General features: G+C 43.9%; 1 protein-coding gene across 1 annotated transcript in view; it reads left to right on the top strand.

Moving 5' to 3' along the window:
* Positions 1-6,293: 6,293 nt before the first annotated feature.
* The window catches only part of LOC8023501 (3-hydroxybenzoate--CoA/4-hydroxybenzoate--CoA ligase-like), a 119,411-nt gene continuing 107,705 nt past the window's right edge, over positions 6,294-17,999 (top strand). Inside the window, exon 1 of the mRNA XM_042286733.1 lies at positions 6,294-6,440. Coding sequence (XP_042142667.1) covers positions 6,312-6,440 — 129 coding nt within the window. The 5' untranslated portion in view covers positions 6,294-6,311. The remainder of the gene's footprint in view (positions 6,441-17,999) is intronic.

Below are 17,999 nucleotides of genomic sequence, written 5' to 3'. Positions count from 1 at the left end.
CAGGAGCATAAGTCTAGTGCTCGGGCGCATGATAATCAAGTAGGTTGGTGTCTCTTGACGCACGGCGCAAATTCATCCTGTCATGTTACGTAATGGTGTGAGCGACGCTGCAAGACCTAGTAACGTTGGGCGGAAAGTCGTGGTGCAAAGCGTCGTGTCGTCACGCGGTACGACGACATTACGCCGTGACGCAAGGCGGCCACATCCTCTGACGCCGTAGTGTTAAGCGACGCCACATGACGTCACTTGAAACCATGACTTGACACCTTGACGTCACATAACCACGTCGCGTAATATCACGTGACACGTGACGTCACATGATTACTCATAGTGGTCAGAAAAACGCGCCATAAAATACTATTTCTCATACATTGCAATTTTTTTCTATCAAATATTTGGTTGCCGGTATTAACGAAACAAAACAAAATAAAGGGAGAACACTGATCTCAATCTTAATTGCTGGAACGCGCATCCCCGCTCCGCGAGTGCGCTCACCGGACGGCGGGCGCATTCGCGGAACATGCATGCAAAATCTTGGATGCCGTTTTTTTCTTCTTTTTTTTTTTTCTTTTTGCTAGCGTTCCAGAGGCCGGCGGCAGCGTGCTTAACGCACGTGTTCTGCTCGTTCGTCGTCATTCGCCGAACGCGTTCCTTAAGATCCGGTTTCGACGAGTTGTATCTTTTTCCTGCGTCACTGCGCTTTTGTAAAACTTTCCACGTGTTCTCAACGGCAAGTATCACGTCCCACACGGGATCTTAAAGAACGCCTTCGGCGAATGACGACGAACGAGTGGAACAAGTGTCTTTGGCACGCTGCCGCCGGCCTCGGCAACGATAGAAAAACGAGAGAACAAATAGCGGCGGCTTAGCTCGGTTATGCCAGGATATGCGTAGCGTGAGCTTATGCGCACAAAGTGAGAGGCGCTATCAAGCGGCTCCGGGGCCGCGTCTGACTTGCCTACTGCGCAACGAAGGTGGACAACTGGGCTTGCGGGGGCGCCAGTGCGTCTGCCTTGGCTATGACGTCACTCCTTTGGAATCTGCAGACCGGCAAGGCGCACGCGGTGGCGGCGGTGGCTCCGGCCAACGTTAGTAGATTACCTCAGTTGTGGAACTCCCGCGGAGGGGGGTACCCATAGAGTTATTACAATAAACGCTAGAGGCTCAGCTGGCGCTAGTGTGCTGTTGCAAATTGAAGCAGACAGCATGCAGTCAGAAATTGACTTCCGGTAATGCATTTCTATGGGAAAAAGCGAGTGCATTTTCTCTCTGCGCTCGATTATAAGAGCAAATATAACGAATAATTTGTACGTGCTAGGCATATTGGAAAATTTCTCAGTCACGCAGACGAAATAATTGGTCAGTTACAGCATTTTTATTTGAAATTCGCGGCATTAAAAACGGTGTTAAAACCGCTTCGTACGTGTATTTATGTGCACTGTCGGACACTGTTAGCGCGAACACGGAGTCGACGCTTTCCAGCATGGGGGATATACGTGCCAAACGAACGAACGACATGTGGAAAACGAAGAGAGACGGCAAGAACTACGCAGTAACACTGGGTAAGTAACTTCTTGTGCTTGCAGACGATCAAAATAAGTTGAAAGTCACGTAATATAGTCCGATTTGCAATAAATAAGTACTGCTTTATTCTTTCTGCTCATGAATATGTTCGAAGATTCTTGTTCTGTGTTCAAATCATCACCCGCACGCTCGAAATCTTTGCAAATAGGGGGAAGCCAGAGGACAGGAGCGCGACAAAAACTGCCCTACATAGGAAATAACAAGAGAACACACCTTTCGTAGCCCACGTACTTTATTATTTACATTTCGAACGTTTTTTTTTTTTTTTTAACCACTCGTAAAGATGCATGGCGGGGTCATTTTCATATAGTGAGAGGACAGGCATATTAGAAATATATAAGCACCAACGGAATGCTGGCGAACGTTGAACACACTCTACATTCCTTTCGATCGTTATTTTGCTTAGAATCGTCGCTCGTTTCTATACATCTGCCATGGAACAGAGGTTTGGGCCTGAAATATAGCGAAGTTTAGCATCGTTCAGTGGTAAAGGAAAAATGCTGTAACTAAAGCAATTACACTTTCAGAATATTAATAAAGGTACATATTACCCGGTACAACCGAAATAACAAAAGTTATTAATGTTATTTTCCGGCGACGAGACAAAATTCACGCGCGTTTTCCCATAGGAATACACAGAAAGACTGGAAAAGTAGACTGCATGCTGTCTGCTTCAATTTGCAACCGGAAGTCCCATAGACACTAGCGCCAGCTGAGCCTCTAGCGTTTATTGTAATAACTCTTTGGGGGTACCCCCCCCCCCCCCCCCCCCCCCCCCCTCACTCACCGCAGTCCGTCTAGTGTCGTTCGAAGCGCCGACTATATTCTCGTTTCATAACTATGCGTTCCAAAGAGCCTAGCTGAAGCGCCCACTGATCTCTATTGTAGTAGGCTGGATTGCGGACCGCGAGCCCGTCGGTGTCGCCACCGGCGGCCATTGCTTGCCACCAGGCAATACACGCAAGTCTATGGGAGAAATGCACAGAAGTAAGCATGTGCGCTGTACTCGGAGGCGAGTATGTTAGGGTGCGCTGCGATTTTTATGTCGGGTGTTTGGAGATCGAATCGGTATTCGTCAAACGTCCGGTCGCCGAATAAAATAATGAAACGTACCGGAACACCTACGGCTGAGCTGGCAAGCTTGCTCTCGTAGTGGAGTAAACAAAGGAACTTGCCGTCAATAAGACCGTCTTTAAGGAAGCACAGAAGTTGATTAATGACAGGGAACTCCCATCTCGACAGCGGCTTTCCGGGAGTGAGCGAATTCCGCGTAGCAAAGCCTTCGGGATTGTCGTCTGCTAAACCCAACTCGACGAACCGCCACCGACTCCGCGGTAACTCTAGGTAACTCTCGCATCATTGAGCTGCACTACCGCGGAGTCACTCATCGACCACAAAATATTTATTCACAAGAACTGCGGGGGCTGTCAGTTTTAATGTTTGTACGTAAGCTATTTGACGGGCTTGTCGAAAAGCATTCAAAAAGTTTCAGGCCGATAACAGCTCAGAAACAGGCGGAAGCGGCACTTTTTCTTGTTCTTTACATAGAGTCCCATGCATTGGTTGGTGTCACTGAATGGCCGCCGGTGGCGCCCTCGGCCCCAGCTGCCGAGGCCGCGGTCCGCGATCTAGCCTACCACAATAAAGATCAGTGGAAGCGCCAAATGGCGATCACAACGCCGCCATTTATCCTGCAGCGGTCACTGCACGTAACATCCATCTTGGCTTCAATCGGCCATTTCGGAGCCGAAATAGTCACAGAGCTGCCACCCCCGTTTCCCCAGCGGGCGCGCCGCGAATTCGCCCCGAAGTTAAGATGAACCTAGGTCGGGATGCGCTACCCGAAATTGCCGCTGAGGCATGGTTGTATGAAAACAATATTAATTGTAGTGCAAAACCTTTCAAACTAAAGATTTTAGAAAACATCACTCGCCCCCCATTTCGTACTAAACTCCAATAAAAGTTACTACAAAAACGGTCTTTTTCCGTTGGTTTTTACGTTTTTAGTAACGTTGAAACGTACGTATCCTGATTCAGCTACCAAAGCAGCCGTCTGGCGGCGCGTCGAGCGACGCTTGGCGAGTCGTGGTGAGTGAGGGGGGTACTGTTCGTGCATGCGGCGCCTATGAGCAGTTCCATAACTGAGCTAATCTAATAGCGTTGGCTCCGGCGCGCCAGCTGTGCGCCGTGTGACGTCACCGCTCCTCGCGCTTGCGCAGCACGGAGCACGGCTCATTATGCGAGCCACGCGAAACTGCTCAACCTCGGCCAGTGTAGCTCACGCTACAAAAACGGTATGCAGAATGGCCGTCCGGTGGCCGCAATCGCGCTGCAGCGAATAAGCGGGGCTGCGCGATTCAGCAATTGTCATAGAGACCAGTGGGGCAGAATGCTTTTGAGCAGGTGACAATACCTTTTCTTTTTATTTTTTATTTATTTATTTATTTACCCTAAGGGCGTTTTCGGGCATTACATAGGGGGAATTTTTAACACCAATATTAGAAGCAATGCAAACAATGAACAAATAGCCGTAACACACTGCGAGCAACGAAAAAAAAAGATAAACGCCACGAAGAAACAATTCAAAGTTGTCATGGCGAAGCAAAGCATACAGAGTGATAATGACTTAGGCTTTATCTGAAATAAAAGAAATCAAGAAGCCTAAAAAAAATTTGGTAATCCTGTATGACTGCAATGTTACTTGGTAAGGCGTTCCATTCATTCATTGCGATGTTTAGCGGGGAGTATTTGTGTAAGTTAGTACGCGCGAATACTGAATTTACTTTGTTAGGATGATCAAAGCGGGGGAAAATGCGAGTAGCGGACATAACGTTCGTTTGACGGAAAGATGATGAACTAGGGTAGATTTTATGAAATAACGAAAAACGTGCAATTCCCCTTCTGGTCGCGAGAAGCATTAAATCTAATGATTCTTTGATACGGGTTATGCTACTAGTAGGAGAGTAATTGCGTGCTATAAACCGGGCTGCTTTGTTTTGTAGTGACTCCAGACTGTTAATTAAGTAAGCTTGGTATGGATTCCATATCACTGAGGTGTATTCCAGTTTCCTTCTTACAAGGGATGTATATGCCATAAGTTTCGTGTTAGTGTCAGCTAGAAATAATTGCCTTCTCAAGAAACCTAATTTTGTAGAAGCATCCTTTAAAGCTATTTCGGTATGGAGGTTCCATGAGTGGCTAAATGTTAAGTGAATTCCTAGATATTTATATGATTGTACGCTTTCGATATCTGTATTGTTAATTTTATAAGTATAATGAGAATAATGAGAATAAATAATATGTTCAAACAATTTACAAGATACGCAAGTTAACGAAATAGGCCTGTAGTTTGTTCGAGAACTAGGGTTAGCGGATTTAAAGATGGTCACAACATGGGCTAGTTTCCAGTTGTCTGGTAACGTGCAAGTTGATACTGACTGTTTGAAAAGCGCTGCTAAGAGGACGCTGGAACAATATTTAGTTAGTTTAGGTAGTTTAGTACTTATTCCATCTGGACCATGGCCTGAATTAGTTGGAAGACGGTCTATCGCACACGCAACACCCTCACTGGTAATACTGAAAGGGTTCATTTGAGCGGTCACAGTAGCCATTGGCATATTAGTATCGGTTAGAGTCATCTCATCTTCGGTTTAGTTCCGATTCAGCTTCAAGGTAACGGCGACGATTTCTGTTTGGTTACGGTTCGGCTGAAAATACATGTTCAGTCCCGTTTTCGGTCTGGTTTGTTTCCGGCATGACGCGTTTCTTCAAACGATATCCGTAGCAGGAAAGGCTTACAGGTGTTCAGGCACGCGAGCGGGTAAAGCAGCCTTGTGCGAATTGAATGCTTTTTAGCGGATGCTCGCTCGCTGATATCGAACTTTGTTCCGGTGTGCTGTTCTGTTTTTCCACAACTGCGTGTGTCGATGAACGAGCAAACTCACTGAAGTTGAACGGATGAGCGCTTGTCGATGTCAGGGCAATTGTGAGCTCATAAACGACTCGAGTTTTCATTTAGAGGACGAAGTGTTCTGAACGTGTTCTTGTGTTTTCGTCTACAGAAGCTCCAAACGAAACGCTTCTTGTTTCCTTCCCCGGTCGTGAGTCTGCGATATGCGTATACGTATATAAATAATTGTTCATTTGCTTGGTTCTGAAGACAGCCGGTTGTGAGTGTTTGCTCCAATCTTTTTTTTTTATGTTTTCTGACGCGCGGACTGTGTTCTGTTTGTGAGCGTGCACGTGTGATTTTTTTTTTTGTACGGTTATTTTTTCTGCTATTTTGGCGATACCCAGTCCCATGCTTTTACGTCCTCTGTGTAGATGTATGTATGGAGGAATTCAGGGCAGACGCACGGGCGCCAAAAAAACCGGCCGATAATCGCATACAAGATGAAATGTGCAGAAATTGTTTTATAATATAATATTATACAATCATATGTATATTTGCAGCGCTGGAAAAAAACTATGGTTCCGTTAAGAGTATACCTGAAATTTATGCACATCAAATAAGAACACGTAGTTCTTTCCTCAAATAATAAAAATGACGTTTAACTAGCGTTTTGAGTTGCGAATATCGTGAAATTTTTCATTTAATTTTTTCACATGCTTTTAAACGTGCGGTGTTTTTTGTGGTATTTCGTGGTATTCGCAAAATATTAATTCAATCGACACGCATCATTTGGTTTTTCTCCGTCTAGATTATCTACTGACCCGCGTAAAAAAAGATGGCGCTTAAGGCACGGATCGAAAATGGCGTCGTCTTCTCCCCGTACCCGTCGCTACCCGTGCCGGAAATGTCGCTTTACCAGGTGGTCAAACAGTGCCTCGAGCAACACGGGAACAGAACAGCTGTGGTAAGATCATAAAATGTTCTTCTTTTTTTATATATATAGGGATGATTTTATATCAATTTGTGCAGGATTAAGGGGTTATGTCTCCAAAAAGTTTTGAAAACATATGTGTGCCAATTTGAGCAAATTCTTTAATAATACAAAACCGCAGACCGTTTTTGGGTCATATTTTTGGCTTTCGAGATTTTGCTTTTAAAAGATTAAAAACGGATATTGCAATCCAGGCGATGGTCACAGGCTCAGGTAGCTTCCGCAAAACAGAGAAACTTTGTACATGACTTTCTGAACAAAATTAAAAGTGCTAAACTTAATAAAAGTTATTTTTGTTTCACCTTTTTGTTTTGGTAAATAATCTGGAATCGGTCCCAGTGGATGATAATTTACCAAGTTTGGATTATATTGAGTTCTGCAACAATCCACTTTATGACATAAATTATGTATGACATAAAAGCCTAAACCAATACCTAATCAATAAGCACGATATTGTTATAATCAAATAATGTTATATTGCCGAAACGCCCTCGAGCTCAAGAGAAAACGCAATTTGGTTCAAAAAATGCTTTACCAATATCTTTTTGTATGAAGAGCTTTAGGCATGGTCTAAAACTTCCTATCTATATCAGACGTAACATATGCTTTGGAAATATACGCCCGTACATTCAATTATACAAAATGCTTCAAGTTCTATTTCAAGATTCGAAGCTGGGTCACCGTCATATGTATGCCTATTAAATAATTTTTCTTTTCACCTTATCAGAGTAATCGTTGGCTTCGATTTAACGCACAAGTAGATAGAACAAGGCTGATACGTAGACGAGTGTTTAATGTATCTTAGGGTTTTCCTTCACATGTCTAATTTATTAGTATAAAAAATCTTAAATCAAAATTAAATAGATTCAGTAAATACAGTCATGAAAATTTAAATACTTCCCTCAAAATTTTTTACGTTTAAATGTTTAAATACCTTCCTCAAAATGTTTTATACGGAATGATGGAGTAATCGGGTGAAACAAGATATGTTCGATGTTCCGACAGCCATAAAAAACCCTTTCAGCGTTTTCCAACTCTAGCTACTTCACGTACACTTTACCGTCAAAGAGGGTGTTTTTTTTTAATCCCATTGATAGTCGTGCTTTTTTTTTTTTTTGGTAATACCGTGTTTACATATATCGTGGGAACGTACAAAAAAATCGGAAATACCGAGGTTGGATCTAAAATTGGCCGTAAAATCGGCCCCTGCACCGAGCAATCTAAATCTTTTGTCAAATCCTACCTGGTAAAGCCTACCTGTTTGTTTTTGACCGGTAGGCTTCACCTTGTACAATTACAAGGCGTAGCTCCCTTTCTGTAAAGGATAGGGGCAGAAAACTTTCCAAGGTAAACGGCGGACGGCGACGTAGACGACCAAGTCGAGTGGCGGGAGCGTTTGGAGCACGTATTGATAGACGGCGACGGGAGCAGCGTCGGAGGTGTAGCCGACCAGCGAAAGAAAGCAGACGACTAGCGGACAAAAATCAGCAAGGGCACAACAACGGCAGAAAGGGCGCAGTTGCGTTGCAACCATGTTTTAGCTTACTTTCGTTACTTCAAGTTCCTCTATCATTGTCCGCATTTATTGTTAAACGAAAGGTACATTACAAAAGGATTATGTTAACTTTTATTAGACCACTGTCGTCACGGGCAATTTTGATATTTTAAAAGCAAGCCGTAACAAACAGGTAGAGCCATCTATCAATAGATGCGCCAAACAAGATTCTCCGCTAGATTCGGTCGTGTGCGTCGCCGTCTGCCATTGAACTGTGAAGCTTTTTGTTCTTATTGGCCGTCATTTTTACAAAAAGGAGGCTTCGCCTTGTAATTTTGTAAGATGAAAGCCACCCCTGAAATACAGGTTTGACGAAAAGTTTAGATTGATACGTTCAGGCGCCGATTTTTATGAGCTATTCTAGATATAACCTCGGCACTTTAGACACCATATAAATACAATTACACAACATATCTGGTAACGCAAGTTCACAAAACGTTTAATGTGACCGAAAAGCGCTGTTCGGAGTGACGACATTACTCTCGATGCTTGGCTAATTTTTTTTAACATAGCATTGAGAAAACAGTCCTTGTTTTGAGCTTTCGTCCATAAGTGCCATGGCTGAATGTTCTGCACAAAATTTACAGCATTCCGTTCCTTTTTCTTGTCGTCGATGTAGTGAGCCATATACGTGCTGTGTGTGGGTCTCCACACACGAGGCATGTGGAGACTCACTCAAGCATCAAGCCTCCTTGCACAACCGCAAATCGACGAAGCTTAAGACAACTGGACGTGCTGATGACTGTTTAGATAGTCTTCCCTAAAGCTGTAACTATTCTTCCGAGATGTTTGTTTACTTGCGATTTATTAAATATGTTTATGTAAACGAGTTTTACAAGCGTATGGAAACCTTCATATATTTTACGTGACATGCTTCATTTGAAGCCGCCAACAGTGTGATAAAGCACCATCAAATAATAAACAAAATAGAAATTTTCGAATGAACGGATTTAAAAGAGCAAACTATACGTAACAGCTCATTATTATTGAATGTTTCACACCACTCCAAGGGCTGTTCACACGAACAAAAACAAATTTTATTAAAAATAGCCTTTTAAAAAAATTGATGTTGACAATTCGTCTTTAGCGTTTCCCTAATATTGAAAGGCGACCTTCGCTAAGATAGAATATTTTGTCTATAACTATATTCTGCTTTCTCAATAGATATTTGTTTAAGCTTTCATTTGTTATAAAATGTGATATAAAATTGGATGTTACCAAAGTTATCGTTATACAAAACTGGTAAAATATATCCGGGGCAAGGCTCTGAAATATTTATAAAAATTAATAAAAAGTAATGCATGTCATCCACCCTAATTTAGCTTAGAATGCCATGTAGAAGTTTCTTTGTTGTGCAAAAGATGTCTAAGTCTGCTGAAGCTCCCATATACGCGACTTATTTATGATCGCACAAATCCCAAAATCCGCTTTTTAACCTGAAAAAAAAAAAGAAACAAAAAAAACTTGAGAACCAGAAATATGACGCAAAATAGCTTTCAGCTTTGTCCTTTGGAGGAATTTGCCTCAGACATATATTTGTTTCAAACGTTTTTATGACATTACAATTAGTGCCTGCACGATCTGAAATGAAATCATTCATACAATTCATTTTGTCGATAGAGGAAACGTTTATGTTTCCATGCTCTGAAAAAAAAAAAGTTTTAACCGATATCACCGAGCATTCGGCGCATGCCTGGCGCCTCAAGAACTTTAAGCGCAAGCACATGCGCGTAAAAAAATGTCCAATCCAGCTTGCGAAATCTCGGAAAGATAGCTGCTCCAAACTGCTGGACACAAACAATTTGATACCCAAACAATCCACCTTTTGACGCCTCGTTCCGTTAAGCCCCGCCCAGTTCTGCCTATTTCCAAGAAGGCTTTTCAACTCTGGAACAGCATAACAATGTGCCATATACTCTATCTGGTTTTAAAACATGAAAACACATATTTTATTAGATAATGCTGCAGTTCTCTCGTCTTAGAATTCTCCCAGATTATAACTTTTTACTCAAGTCTACTTAAAGGAGGGCACCGACGAAATGTTTATAGACACTGATCTGCCCAGATTTGGCTTAGCAGATCAACTACACATCTGAATTAGTTGCCCAATAATAGAAGTCACAACGATTGTTTTTCGTGAAGTTGTTCGAGTTTTATATTTGGTATATTGAAGGGCTAAGACGGTTGTACTGGGAACACTGAAAAGTGATGTCAGAGGTTGTAAGACGGGGGAAGGGAAATAGGGGCGGAATACCTCTTGTTTGGACGGGTTACTAATGTACAAGAAATATGATGTGAGAAGATTGCCGATAAAACTCACGCCATGAAGAAAAAAAGAAACATGCACAGTACTGTGTTTTTGTTTGCCTGCTTAACTTTCAACTTAAACAGCATGTAATGTCACTTCACTGAAAGAGCACGAAAAAATTTAAATGTGCGCTTTGGCATCACAATAATCTGGCACTTTACCAAAAGCTTTTATTTTCGTTTTGAGATATTAAAATGCATAGCGAAAAGAGTAAAGCCTGGGTATTTCGAAAATATGTTTAATCGAAGTGGTGATTCTAGATGATGGGAACTCCTCGGGTCTCGATCGCCCAGCTATAAACCGCCCAGCTATTGAACTTGATGTCTTTGTTTTGGCAGATAGTCGAATGCTAATTCCAAAAGGCCGGCTCATTACGGACGAGTGATATCAGCAGCATAATCTGAACCCTGCGATGTGTCGTACCCTGTTATTTTAGCTGTCCCTATCTCGGAGTTAGATTATGATGTTTCCTAACCAGCGCGTATGCATATTTTTTGGGCAAATCAGCAGCACCTTCTGTGCGGCGCGGAAAACGTCCACGGCGTCCATTGCTCGCACGACGACTTGAACGGCTTCGGTCCGAACGTGCTACAGCCGGATCACCGTAAGGCGAATATCTGGCCAGTCACTCGCATGGGAAAGAACCGATCCGTTATTCTGGTGCGACGAAGCCGGACTAATCCCGCCGTCGTTGTGACAATTCGTACGTGGGATCGGGCAGTTTTGATGCGCTTCTTTTTCGCGCTTTAGTTCACAGTAGTCAAGCGCCAGTGCATGAGACGGCTCGTCGCGTTTCGTGTTCTTTAGGCGCAGAGCTGCAGCGAGATTGTCGCGCGTGCAGAAAGACTAAAGTTCCCTCTATGCATTGCGGTAGCAGCGGCGTAAGCAAGCTGGCTGATTACATCGTTCTAAAGACCATTTTCCAAATCGCCCAAGCATCAAAGAGAATGCCGGGAATATAGTAAAGGCGCTGCTCGTACTGGCAACTGCGGAAGTAATTCTTCGAAGGCAGAAAATTAAAACAAACGGCACTTCGCATGCCCGTTCTACACACGCCCAATAGACCGATCTCACGAGGAGTTGCGCGACGCCATTGCTGCCGCGGTGCATTCTGGTACCTGTAGTTCTCCCTAGTTTTCCGGCCGCGTCGGCGCGCATTGTACGCCCGGCGTTTGGAAATTTTCGGGTTACCACGAGACTTTTAGCCAGGTGTTGACTTATGGTTTCCAATCGGTGACTTCACATGGTTGTATGCCACGGAGCTATAATAACAGCACCAGGCAAAAAGGCCTCGGATATTATGTCTTCCAGCAAGAAAGAAGCATGGCAAAGAAAGGAGAACAGAGCCGGACAGAGCGGCAGGAAAAATAGCGTTTTTCGATTTGTTTCGCGATTCGCTTCATAATTTATATCCAATTATTGCACGTCAGCTAAAATATGTAAGATTACAGGGCACGAGACATACAGCGTGCCGAAGTGTTCCGTAAGCTGGAATCTCTCTGACCATTTGCTCCGTAGCGGCCTATCCGTTGGTCTATCTCAAATAGGACCTCCGCACTGCTTTGCGGAGGCCGTTTTAATACACTTTTTACTCGGTGTATTTTGCTGGTTATAACTGGTATTGCGACGACATGTTTCAAGCACAACTGTGCTTCAGAAGATCAGGGCGATCACTAAAAAAGAGCAGCGATTCCTGATATGCACCACTTGATATAAAACAACTTTTTTTCGGAAGCAGCCTTCAGTTTTTTTTTCCATACCTACGCGAAAAGATTACATAATGCAATTTAGAAGTGCAACACGTACTTACCGCCAAAAATGTAACAAACGAATCTCATCCATTTTGTGGTGGTCTATTAGGCTGGTGTTACTGATCCATTCTGCATTAGCACCAGTCGAGACCGCAGAAAAATCTTCCCCCGTCGGGCGTTTGTTAGCGTTCAGATCTTGCGCAAACAAAATAAAACTGAATAGAAACTGTGCACGAAAAATTATCTTTACCCCAAGCTTTCAGGTATCTGGCATGGTTGCTTCTTTTTGATAGATGCCAATTATTACGGCGCGTCAGGCATGGCCTTTCTGTAGATCAGTTCTTTGTGTGCAGGCTTCTCCCGCTGTTCATCTGTACTCTGTCGCACAGGCTGTCAACCAAAATAAAACAACTTCTTGAAAGCTATCGCTGACCGAGAAAGTCTATTTAGCTCCTCTTACTTGATGGCTGATTAAGCGTTATGCACAAGACTTATCACCACCAAGCTCAGTTTTTCATCACACTTGATGCTGTTCCGTGGTGCTACACCGAGCCGATTGTTTCTCGAATTTTATTGCTCTTTGCTATTGCACTAGATGTTCACTTGTTTGCAAGGTAATTGAGACGTCCGAGAAGTCGGAATGCTCGAGTAGTGGCGCCGTTGTTTTTTGTTTTGTTTTTTCCGCGGCCGCAGTGGGATTACCCCGTGAGCGGCATGGGCTTACGCGTTCACGAAGACGCAGAAGCAGACGACGACGAAGCAGATGACAAAGCGATTCTAAAGCGATAAGACGACTGAAACAGCTTTTCTGCACTTGCTGAGGAAAATAAGGCATCACAAACAGCACAATCTTGAAGTAAAAACATGCAAGAGAATCAAGGTGATACCGGGGCGTGCCAAATGATAATCTATGATGATGTACGTACGCGCAGCCGTAGGTAGCCGGGAAGCCGGGAAGGGATGACTACAAGTAGCATGGCGGCGGCACCACTTCCGGAATGCGCGCGTTTGCGCAGTTCGCTTGGTGGCATTGGTCTATTTGGGCGTGTGTAGAACGGGCGTTCCGCGTTTCTGCGTGGATCGCCGTTCTGCTTTCCCCCCTTGGTGTGTCGGGTTGCATCTGCGGTTGTTTGGGCTCATGAGGTCGTGTTCCTTATACACTACAAACACCGCATGAATTACGCGACCATATCTAATCCTTAAGCAAACAACGTTTTCACAGGCTCAGGCCGGTAGGTGGCTAGCCCGTAAGTGTTCACCTTCTAAAAAAAAAAAAAAAAAAAAAAAGTCCCTCCTGTTTTTTTTTGTTTTTTTTTTTGTGAAGTGTGCTATTAAGCGGTGTGGCAGGTGAGTTTGGAGCAGAGTGTCGAACCGAAATTTGTATCGTTTCGGTTCCGGTTCGGGTTCACGAATTTCGGTTCAGCTCCGGTTCAGTTCCGGGGGACCAAAAAATAACGGTTCGAACCAATTCGAACCGGTTGGAATCGATAAAGTGAGAATATATTTTCCGCGTTCCTTTGGCTATAAACACTTTTCAGGGGTGAAACGAGTACCGTACTATATACCTTCTTTTTTTTCATTTGTTGAATCCACTTTTATTTCCAGGTACCAAAAATAAATTGTGTTTCATTTGGATGAAACAGTAAATGAAAAGCTAGATTAACATATATGACTAAACATCTAATTTTTTTTACTTCAGTCGCATATATTTCACCTGAATCTAAAGGTTATCAGTCTGGTGTGTCGCCTAAAATGCACGTGATTAGTAGACCATTGCGTCGCAATATTACAAGTCGGGTCCTACTGTGCTCTTGTACTTAACAAATTAATTAAAGTGCACACAATCATAAAATAGGCACCGTTCTCGCCATATATATCCTAAAATCTAGATTATAAAATACGTTTCACAATATATATGATGACGATACAACTAAGCTAAAAGCAATATTATTTTCAAAATGTCAGGAAAGTTTTAGGATAGGACCTTTTAGTCTACCTTTTATAGAACACTGAGCGGCAAGCACAACGCTTGCTTTCCTGGCTAATATTGTTTTCATTCAGCACCATGACGCAGGCGAATAATTATGCAGAAAAGAGTGAACTTTGTATTCAGTACGGATCTGGCCTAAAATAGAGCGCATTGAAGTGCATATTTTGACATAGCTTGGTGTTTGATGTTTGTTCCTGACAAGATGCCGGTCAATTCACTTTGTAAATAAGCATCACCCGTGCTAATTAGTGATTTGTTGTTAAATAGAACAAAGTAGTATCTCATAGTCTACTCGACATTACAGCTGCTTAATTGGTCACTTTCTGACGGTCTGCGTGCGCAATCGCCATAGTTCCGCCACGCGCCTCTGTGTGCTTTGTTTTCATCCAGCCCACAAACACATAAAATCGTTGTTCATCAAACAAAAGAAGCAACAGACTTCTATATGTTATAGAAGTTGAATACTCGTCAGGAACACATGTTATTTAAATCAGCTTCAAACTGAAAACAAAAATGCTAAGTTTCTTTAAAAAAACTTATGCAGGTGCCTCTCGAGGATAAAAATGCCGGAAAAGATTTCTAGAGTATATTTCAGATGATGTGTGAGTGCATTAACCAACGTTACTAAAACACTCAGTTGGGAAACTCGCCGTCGAAACCTGGGCCGCTGGCGTCCACCGAGACCGAGCTAAATACGACAACAGCGCCACTCTTTTTCGTTTGTCCGTACTATGGTCACCTCGAGCTTTTTGAAAGCCTGTTTTTGCGTAAAAACAAACTGAAAATACTCTTTTTGTATGAAATTTATTTAAGTTTAGTACCAAATGATGGGCGCGTGATGTTTTTATGATCTTTAGTTCGCAAGGTTTTGCGGAACAATTAATATTGCTTTTATACAACAATGCCTCAGCGGGCCTTTCAGGTAGCACGTCCCGACCTAGGTGCATTTTACCTTCGGTAGTTGAACGCGGCGCGTCCGCTGGGGAGACGGGGGTGGCACCCCTGTAACGTCTACCGCTGTATCTGTTGTTAAAGCCAAAATAGAAGTCACGTGCAGTTCCTCGAGTGGCCGCCGCGGGAGAAATGGTGGCGTTGTGTTCGTCATTAGCTCGGTGCTCGGAGACAGACTGAAGCCATTTTTTTAAAGCTGTCTTTATGGGAGTTTCCCAACTGAGTGTTCTAGTAACGTTGGCATTAACTTATGATGTATATCTTTAGGGTGATCGTCCCTTTATCTATGTTGTCAAGTCTTCAGGAAGTAAATAAATATTTGTTATTGTCATCAATCAATTTGACTGTATGGAGTTCACATAACTGCTTGAGACCGACGCGGGAGCACGATACTCAAAAATAGCCATCCATTGAGTCTGCGGAACGCGCTTGTTTGTTCACTCTTTGGCAGTGTGAAACACCGGGTCGCGGGGTATGCCCAACAGAACTGTGTGCTTACGTTATAGATGTAAAGGCACATACACAAAATGGGCAGAAATAGAGACAATAAATGATATTCTTCTAAATAATGCCATTCAAGGCGCCAATTACTGCAAAAAGAAATATATAGGAATGCATGTTTTAAACGTAAACACGTTTGACGAAACTTCGTCTGGTTGGGTCAAAAAGTTGAGAAATAGAGACCTTCAAAAACCAAGTCCTAAACATTTAGTGGCCCGACGTTTCAATTGGTCGAGCTCAATAGGTCGAAAGCCGCTTAACCGACGGCGTGTGTCAACGCAGTAGGGCACTTGAAGAAGAATAAGTGAGTGAAGCAAACGACACACCGTAGATAGAAAAGGAGCTGCTGCTCTCCACGTGCAAATAGTCGTGCACTTGATTTGGGGCCTAATTTTACAACTACCCTGCTTTATCAATCATGCGTGCTCTAACATTTTATTAGGCTGCAGGACATCATCGCGAGACTGCTATATATACTGCACTACTTTACAATTTGGACATTCTCTTTTGCTATATTTTGTTTCACCTTAAAGGGGCACAGCAAAGGAACAAAGAAAACCAAATTCTGCTTCGAACGGCGTGCCTATCAGTGCCAAACACGAACGTTCAGTGCCGACATTGGTCTAGAACGTCGGATAATGATGACATAGAATTCTAGACTTAGGACTGGCTGAATAGGCGCAAGGACCCCTTCTGATCCTTTCAAGCACGTGCCTCTCACTCTAATATTTGCTTGTAACACCCGTAAATTGGTGGGGCGTTCACATCCTCAAAGCTATATGTTAATTTCCAACACTTAGAAAGATCGGGTATGGTTGTTGCACGCTCTTGTCGTTTCGGTTCTCAACCGGTTCAGACCAAGGACGTCATCAACAAAAGAAAATTTACTCAAATTTGTGAATCTCTTTAACCCCATTATGTTCAAAATACGCTAGATTTATTGTTTATTTTATTTTTAATCTGTTGCTACGGTCCCAGTCACTACTTTGAGCGAAAGCAACGCAAATTAAACTGTGACGATTCGTTCTGGTCGTCAAGAGAAAAGGGCTCCGAGCTCAGGAAAGACACGTCAACTTCCGAGATTCCATGGAGAACTTCCTTCTTCTTTATTATTTTGATCTCCTTCTCTCGCGCTCGCACGCGCGGCACCGGAGCTCGCACGAGCCGCGCGAGTCGTCTTTTGCGGCTCGTCACATGCTGGGGTTTTAGAAACTGTCGACCCGACACTGCGCTTTCATGAGACAAAAACAAAACAACATTAAACAAATACCGCGCTCTGAGATATGCACGCGAGCGAATGAATATGTACATAAAAAATGCTAAATGAGAAGAGTGCACACACTATAGTGAGTGAACATAAACAAGTGCACACACTATAAATTCCAAAAGTTCATTCATCGGGTAGAGGCTGTGCAAATTCAGCGATTGGTGTAAGATACGGCTTCAGTTTCTCCACGTGCTCTACATCGCAGCCATTACCGTCTATCAGTTCAATCTCGTAGTTCACAGGAGAGAGCCGGCTCACAATTCGGTGGGGCCCAGTGAACCGTCGTGTTGCCTTGAGCCCCACGGGTGGTGTCTTTAGCAACACGAGCTGGCCCTTCTCGAAGGTGATGCCCTTGCGTCCCCTGTCGAAGTAGCTCTTTTTTTTTTTTTTGAGCGAGCTTGATGTGCTTAAAGGGGTATCCACACGAAAGAGAAATCCGCCACTTTCCTCCGCGGATTGCGCATCACGTGATATATACGTCATGCCTTTTTGACGCCTCGCGGCGCGTTCTCCTCCGTGGCGGAGGCGCGGAGGCTTTGTGCTGACAGCACGAAAGCTCCGCAAGTGCACGCGGCGGAGCCGGGGACGGAGTTTCCCGAGATGTTGACGTCACGGCATCCGTCCCCGGAGTTCTCCTTCGTGTGGATACCCCTTAAGGGGTATCCACACGAAGGAGAAATCCGCCCCTTTCCTCCGCGGAGCGCGCATCACGTGCGACCTACGTCATTTCTTTTTGACGCCTCGCGACGCCTTCTCCTCCGTGGCGGAGGCGCGGAGGCTTCGTACTATTAGCATGAGAGCTCCGCAGGTGCACGCGGCGGAGCCGGGGACAGAGTTTCCCGGATTGTTGACGTCACGACATCCGTCCGCGGAGTTCTCCTTCGTGTGGGTACCCCTTTAGCGGCCAGTTTCCGAGCTTGGTTCAGTCTCTCGTGAGCAACGACTGAATAGTCTGATGTATCATGTAGTTCAGCGAGCTCCTGGAGTCCATAAACGATGTAAAGGGGGAGCACAGGGTCACGGCCGTAGACTAAGAAAAAAAGTGACTGACGAAAGGTGTCCTGGAATCTGGTATTATAGCAGAACACAACGTAGGGAAGGACGTCAGCCCACTTGTCGCCTCCGGCTGTTGTCAAATTGATCATCTGCTTGAGCGTCTTGTTCGCCCGCTCGCAGAGGCCGTTCGCAGCAGGAAGGTACGCCGAAGTC

The sequence above is a fragment of the Ixodes scapularis genome, unplaced genomic scaffold (genome assembly GCF_016920785.2).
Source record: "Ixodes scapularis isolate PalLabHiFi unplaced genomic scaffold, ASM1692078v2 PGA_scaffold8__174_contigs__length_109621045, whole genome shotgun sequence".
Taxonomy (NCBI): Eukaryota; Metazoa; Arthropoda; class Arachnida; order Ixodida; family Ixodidae; genus Ixodes; species Ixodes scapularis.
Note: the sequence above shows the minus strand (reverse complement) of the source record. Positions and strands in the feature narration are given on the sequence as shown.